Source organism: Borostomias antarcticus (genome assembly GCF_949987555.1).
Source record: "Borostomias antarcticus genome assembly, chromosome: 22".
NCBI classification, from domain to species: domain Eukaryota; kingdom Metazoa; phylum Chordata; class Actinopteri; order Stomiiformes; family Stomiidae; genus Borostomias; species Borostomias antarcticus.
In genome coordinates, this window is record NC_140255.1 from 9,291,923 (window position 1) to 9,299,180 (window position 7,258).

At 43.7% G+C, this 7,258-nt stretch overlaps 1 protein-coding gene across 1 annotated transcript; it reads right to left on the reverse strand.

The window, feature by feature from the left end:
* Positions 1-1,455: 1,455 nt before the first annotated feature.
* On the reverse strand, positions 1,456-5,821 carry LOC311323740 (E3 ubiquitin-protein ligase TRIM35-like; the record flags this gene model as incomplete). The annotated part of the gene is made up of 6 exons (XM_084456038.1): positions 1,456-1,973; positions 2,448-2,569; positions 2,646-2,668; positions 2,760-2,990; positions 3,794-3,889; positions 5,423-5,821. The coding sequence occupies 6 exons, from the start codon at positions 5,819-5,821 to the stop codon at positions 1,456-1,458; spliced, it is 1,389 nt and encodes a 462-aa protein (XP_084312164.1).
* Positions 5,822-7,258: the final 1,437 nt, after the last annotated feature.

Below are 7,258 nucleotides of genomic sequence, written 5' to 3' on the forward strand. Positions count from 1 at the left end.
CAGGTGTGTGTTACAAAGTATTTTAACATGGCTTCCAGCCAATCAGAATCAAGAACTAGAACTACCGATGTATAAGCATGTTGTGGAAATGGCATGTTGAAACCATAACAAGGATATGTGATGATTTCTAGACTCCTGAGCTCAGCATACTCGGCTTGGCTCCTCTGTTTTACGATGGTAGCAGGGGCCACTGGGTGATCCAAGTCACCAATCGGGTGCCTGTCTATGCCAACAGGACACACCTCACCTCTTTGCTCCTTAAAAAGGGATCAGACAGGAAGTTCTCTCTCGTGCACTCGTGATTTCTCTTGTAACCCTCAACTGCCAGGGTCTGTGTTTACTCCAAGTAACACATGACCCAGGACCTAAGCTTTGTGCCTGGCTGGTGACAATCAGCCTGTATCTGTGGAATTCTGGACTGCTACCTAAAGATCTCTGTAGTCGACACAGAATCTTAGGAAAATTTCCACCAACTCTCTTCAAGCGATCCACCTCTGGCGAGAGCAGAGGTTTTGAATCAGATATTTGCAACTTATGAACTCTGAAATTAAGCAATAAACCACAAGAGGCCGTGTGTTATAGTGATTTTATAACAGCTAGGGGGCGTTGTTAGGCACGACGCGAAGCGGAGTGCCGTTGCTTTTATACAACGGTTACTACAGCTATTAGTGTAAAATAGACACACAGCAATGTAAAATATTAACATTTATTCAAAACGAAGCATCATTCCCTCAATTCCGCGGAGCAAAATAGTTCCCCCAACAAATGGGTTGCCAAGCAACAACAACAACTACAATGCATTGGATCAAATGGGAGGCGCATTCATACTGAAAATGGAATGATATGCGGTCCCAGGTGTGTGTTACAAAGTATTTTAACACGGCTTCCAGCCAATCAGAATCAAGAACCAGAACTAACCGTTGTATTGTAAACTGAACTTTGAACTCCGCGAACATCAATGCTCGCGCAGCAACACTACTATCCCTGTTTCAGCGGGAGCGCAGGCGTTATTACAATAATATTACATTATTAATTTTGATCACGTCCGAGCGTCATCACATTATCTTAGGTCACTTGATTGAGTCAAGAACTGCAGACTGGGATTGATAATTAAATTAGACTATTGATAAAGGTTATCTTGTTTCCCCGTACAAAACAGGGTGGTGCCCCATATACGAGTTGATTTAATGCATTAAATCCATTTTCCTTCATATTTGTGATAACCGCAGTATAATCATAAATTATACCTAGTCATAGTTCTAACCCTAGAACACGCTACAATTTAAAGGCAGCTTTCCTTAAATCAACACAAACAGGTTATGACCAAAAATGTTACAAGAGTGTTATAAGATCAAGGGAATATGTTGACGATTATAAAAAAAACAACCAATATGCTGAAGCAATTCTACCATTGATGTCAAACTGGTTTTCTCATGGTTCTAAACAAACATAACACTAACGTTTTTTGACCCACAGAGGCGAGGCTTGGCTATAATTAGCAATGATTGGAAAGACCCTCTGAGTGAAAGTGTGTGCGATGGTATGTAGATGTGTGTTTCTATCAGGGTCAGAGAATGACAGGGTTCCTCTGTCCCAGTCCAGCTGCACTTTAATCCTCTGCGGCTTCTGCCTCACTGTGAGTTGTGTGGGGGGTGCTGCCTTTGGCCCCGGGAGGGTCCCTGCTCTGTACACACCATCATAAAGCCACAGGATCCAGTGTCCTCCCTGTATTCGTGTCCTCCCTACAGACTGCGCCACTACACCCACTGACCAGCATGGGTTATCTCCAACCTGAACCTGCCAACTGTGTGTCCCTGAGTCAAAGCCCTCGGAGCCCAGTACCCAGACGTGGCCGACAAACCTCTCTGGGTTGACTGGAAGCTGCTTGGCCTCAGCACTGAATCTCACACTGGTCAGATCCTCAGACAGGATGAGTTTAGAGTGGGCAGTGTTGGGGTCCAGAATCACAGGAGCTGAAGGGAGAAAGGGCTTAGTTGGTTAATAAAGTTCATTAATTTAAACTCACTCAGTATAAATGCCGGCCATCCATGCCATCGAACTGCTAGCTTTTCGGTGGCGCAGCTAAAGAGATGTTTTTAAGAGGTGGTTATAATGCCTTGGCGAGTCGAGAGGACCCGAAATCGAGCCCAGAGTGGACAAGTGAGGGTAGAAACGATATTGACGAGTGACGCGGTGACAGCTGTTAAACAGGGTTTGTTCCTCACACCCTCCCTCGCCCCCTCAAAGGCGCCGTGATGAGCCAATAACGATCTCAGGTTCAAAATGTCAACTTGCATTTTCAATTTCTACTGATAATATTGTATGAGGAGTTGCAATAGTAATACATTTCAGTTGTCAAAGATGCATCGAATTCAAATGGTCTTAATGTTGAAGTGTCTTGGATGAGTATATTCATCAGGAGTCAAGAATCATAATCTGATACTCACTGTATGTAACAGTCTCCTGTATCTTCTGCCAGACTCTGAACCCAAGGTTGCCCAGATGTTTGGCCACATCTATCAGCGCTCCTGGGACCAGCTGTGGATCTGGGGGCAGTGTGACCTGGACTCTGGATGAACATTCAGGAGTCAGTGCTGCTGGTGGGGGTTAGGGTTCAGAACCACAGAGCAGACCAGACCACTTACCTGTTCATGGTGGCCTTGTAGTTCTGTAGAGATACAAAAGATAAAGTTAAACACTAGAAAAACCCATGCGCACGCAGCCATGTTAACAGACAGTAGAGAGATAGAAGTGCTGACCTGCATGAATGTAATGTCTTCAGCTTTCAGCTCCTCCTCTATGGCTCTGACTGTGTCTGAAAGGGTTGATATCTCTCTGTTCAGCCCCTCAATCTTCTCCTTCATCATTTTGCTCTTCTGCTCCTCTTCCTCCCTCAGGGCAGCTATCCTAACCTCCTTCTCCATTTCCAGAAACTGATGGAGCTTCTCAAACTCTTTATAGATCTGCTTCTCTGTAAACTGGGCCTGGATCTGGGGACATGGGAGTAAGGCATGACATTGGATGGCTATTGTTTCATATTGTCTGTAGAATACACGAGTATTGTACAATATACTACTACGGTCCTTGATTTCAATCCACATTAATGATTAATCATTAATTAATGAGAGGCCTACACAGAAGACCTTTTTGTGCATGGCTGTAAGCCAGCGCACCAATGATAGCAAATGTCCGGTTGTCACTCCCTCCCTCCCTGGCTTCCTCCCTGGCTTCCTCCGTCGTGTTTTTGACCTGCAGTTCTATGTTGCTACCACAAGAGGCAGTGGTCCCAGAACCTGCAGTTCTATGTTGCTACCACAAGAGGCAGTGGTCCCAGAACATCAAAACAAAAACACTATGACACCGCACATTTTCTAGATCCTCGGTGGTCTAGTTATGACTACTGCTCAGTGGGCTACACTGTCCCCGACTGGCCCTGACCCGAGGGGGCAGAGTCTTGCCACCACGCCATGCACCCCACAAATGAAAGGGCTAGAGAAACACGGCCTTCACCGGTGGGGGCAGGTGGGTAGCCCGGACAGGGCTCTACTGCCCCCAACCCAATATGAACCGAGAGGGTGGAGTCTCGCCACCACGCCACGGACCCCACAACTCAGCCTTTGAGTGGGCTAGACACAGGGTCTTCACTGGTGGGGGCAGGTGGGTGGCCCTGAGAGAGGTAGACTGTCCACGACCAGTTCTGACCTGAGGGGGCAGAGTCTTGCCATCACGCCATTATCCACGCCACGGATCTCACAACTCGGCCCCTGAGAGGGCTAGAGACATACTTGTTTACCTTCAGATGTTTTGCTGTGTCATCCAAGGATTGTTGAACTTCATTTAACGCCTTCAGCTTCTCCTGTACGGGCTCTAGTGCTGTCTGGAGCTTCCCCTGGCAAGGGAGGAGAAGCATTGATAGGGAGGGTACTGGTAGGAGAACAGCCATTCTGCTGGTAGTGTGGTAGACTTTTCATTTTCCCCTTTAGACCGATGTATAATTTGTACAACATTTCCACATTGGTAAGGCAAGGCAAGGCAAGTTTATTTGTTTAGCACATTACAGCAACAAGGCAATTCAAAGTGCTTTACATGAGACATTAAAAGCATCAAGACAAAGAAACCTTCTCTCTCTCCACTCACTTACGTACAATGTCCTTCTGTATATTTGCTCGCTGGCTTTTCACCTGTGCCTCAAACATCCTTTCTGAGCAAGGGACCACATCACCTGTCAGTGGCCTACTGTTGTGTCACTAGGCACACCTTGCACAAAAAATCCAACTTCTCCATTTCCAACATACATTTCCTTCTTTCTCTTCCTCCCTCAAGTTGTTCTACTAACATTCTCTTGTACTTTGCAGAACATTTAAAGCAAAATGCAGGAAAAATAAAATACAGGAATAAAAGTTACAGTGCAGTGTATGAATAAATAATTATTTGATTTAATAAAAAGCAGCGGCAAAAAGAAAAGTCTTCAGTCTTGATTTACAAGATCTGAGAGTTGCAGCAGACCTGCAGTTTTCTGGAAGTTTGTTCCAGATGTGTGGAGCATTAAAACTGAACGCTGCTTCTCCATGTTTTGTTTTAACTCTGGGGACAGAAAGCAGGCCTGTTACTTGATTATTATTATTATTATTATTATTATTATTATTAAACCTTTATTTAGCCAGGGAAAGCCCATTGAGACCCGGGTCTCATTCACAATGGTGCCCTGGTTACAACAACAATACAATACGAACAATACATGAGAAAATAAAACGGCAAACAATAAATCACAGATTACATCCATTACAGTACGAGTGTTCGAATTTAGTTAAAACAAACACAAGCAGGTATTTAATTTATATTAAATGATATAAAATATTAAATTATAATATTACTGTTTAAATTTTCCTATTGAAACCAGGGTATCTAGTTTGATGGTATTTTGCAAATAATTCCATACGCTGGGAGCATAGGAGTGATGAGCCATCACTCATCAACAAGGGTCGGGTCCCCCTCACACATTCACTCTATACCCCCTGCACACGACCGCTGTTCCACATACCTTAACGGCACACACACTGCACACACACACTGTAGGCCTACTGTACATACACTCACCACACCCCACAGTGGAACACTCACCACACCCCACAGTGGAATTGTGCCTCCTCCTTTATTTTTTTTAACAGTATATCGTAATATGTAGCCTACATTCACAGCATTTTGTTCTCATTCTGTTTTTGGTATTTTGTATTTGTACAGGGTTTTATACTGCACTGTCAGTCTTTGCAAATCTGGTCATGACGTATGTTTTTTGAGGAAACTTTAAGGCTGACATTGGGGTAGAAAGTTGCACTTAAAAGGTTCAACAGGAAATCAGATCTGTCGCTCTCAGCAGAATTGACTTGATAGGTGAGACTGACTGATTAGTAGGCCTACCTACCTTGCATTCTTCCGCAACTTCGTCTATGGGGCAGCAGGTGTGGTTTCTATGTTTCTTGGAATCTCTACACACCAAACACACTGGCTTGTTATCCTGTAGGCAGAAGAGTTTGAGCTTCTCGACATGCAGACCGCAGAGCTCCTTTGCTGAAGCGATCTCACTTCTGTCCTCTAAGAAGGCCTCGCACAGGTTCCTCAACACCAGATTAGAAGGAGGACTTTTCAGGGAGGATGTCCTCCTGCAGACTGGACATGCCATGGAGTCGCTGTGTGTCCAGTAGTCCTGCAGGCAGCCTTGACAGAAGCTGTGGCTGCACAACAGGAGGACAGGGTCTCTGAAGATCTCGCAGCACACAGGACAGGAGAGATCCTCTTCGGGAAGAAATGACCTGGAAGCCATTTTCTCAGCCATGAGTCTCTGGAACTCCTGGAGTTCTTTACCGTTAGCTTCTTCAAAACTTATAGCAGGTCGTGTCACACTGTTCAGGGTCGTAAAAGGCAGTCTTTATATCTTTCTTCTCGTTTTAGACCGCTGAAAGGATCAATTCCGTGCCTGTCCACTCGAAGAAACTTTCATTTCACTTTCATTTCTTGTAAGTCAGCTAGACAGAGGGTGGAGCTTTCAGCGTTATCGGGGCTTGAAAACTAAAATACAAAAATGCACAGAATAGTAGGGAAAGCGCTAAATGTATATATATATATATATATCTGTGATACCGCAACATTTTTGGATCGTTTACATAACCGTAGTTGATTAGCACAACCCAGATAAATGTTTTAGGTGACCAATGGGCCTTCATAGAACAGTATTCTGAGTATTACGGTAAAGTGACCAATTTGAATCCAGCAAATACTGGCCCAGTTTGTTCACATCATTCACATTTTTTCTTTATCTTAGCAGGACTATTCTAGCTATTCAGCACTAGAGATTTTACCCTTCGTTAACTCACTCATTCCAAATGTCCCGTGCTCAGGAAATATGTTTATTGGATTGGTGTCACAACAAGCCTGTACAGTCTCAGAAAAAAATAGTCATTGAATAAATCTGTGACACATGAAGAATTTACATTAAACAGACAGAAATACACTGATCTCACACACAGATACACACCACCTCACACAGACAAAAGAACCAAATCTTTACACACAGTAACTGTACAATAATGATCACACAATACCCAGGTATTTAAGCAGCCATGAGTAGAGCTGTGATTGTGGTTACAGCAGTCAGCACAGAATCCTGTCATATCAGATACAGCTGGATAGCTGCCATGTGACCACCAAAGGACCAAATGCTGTTTAACAGTACATCAAGTTGGACATATTGGACTAAAGGACATATTGGATTTTAAAGGAAAAACACAGCCAAATATTGACTAGAAAAAAGAAGCTTGACTTCAAATCCCATGAAAAGAAACTCATGTCAATAGTAATACTGAAAGGAACCCTGTCTAATCATTTAATTTAACACATAAGTTAATATTATGAATTTACACAGTACTTTTGGACTTTATTATCAGTACCATGTTGGTCTTCAGAAGTTTGTAACGTGATTTCCAGTTCTCTGCATTACAGCACACAACACCAAACAGAAGTAAAGCACACTGCAACCCTTGTATATTTTGATTTTGTATATCTTGCACATCCTTTTTGTCTATTCTGTACATTTATGTAGATTTGTTTGAATCCCATTTGTGGCTTTTTGTTGTCCTAACTGCTGCAACACAACAGTTTCCTCCACCAGTCTCTCCCTCCCTCCGAGTGAGCACCTCACCAGTCTATCCACACGGTGGCGCTGTCTCTGAACAGGTTAAACCACCTATCCCTCCGTCTCCAT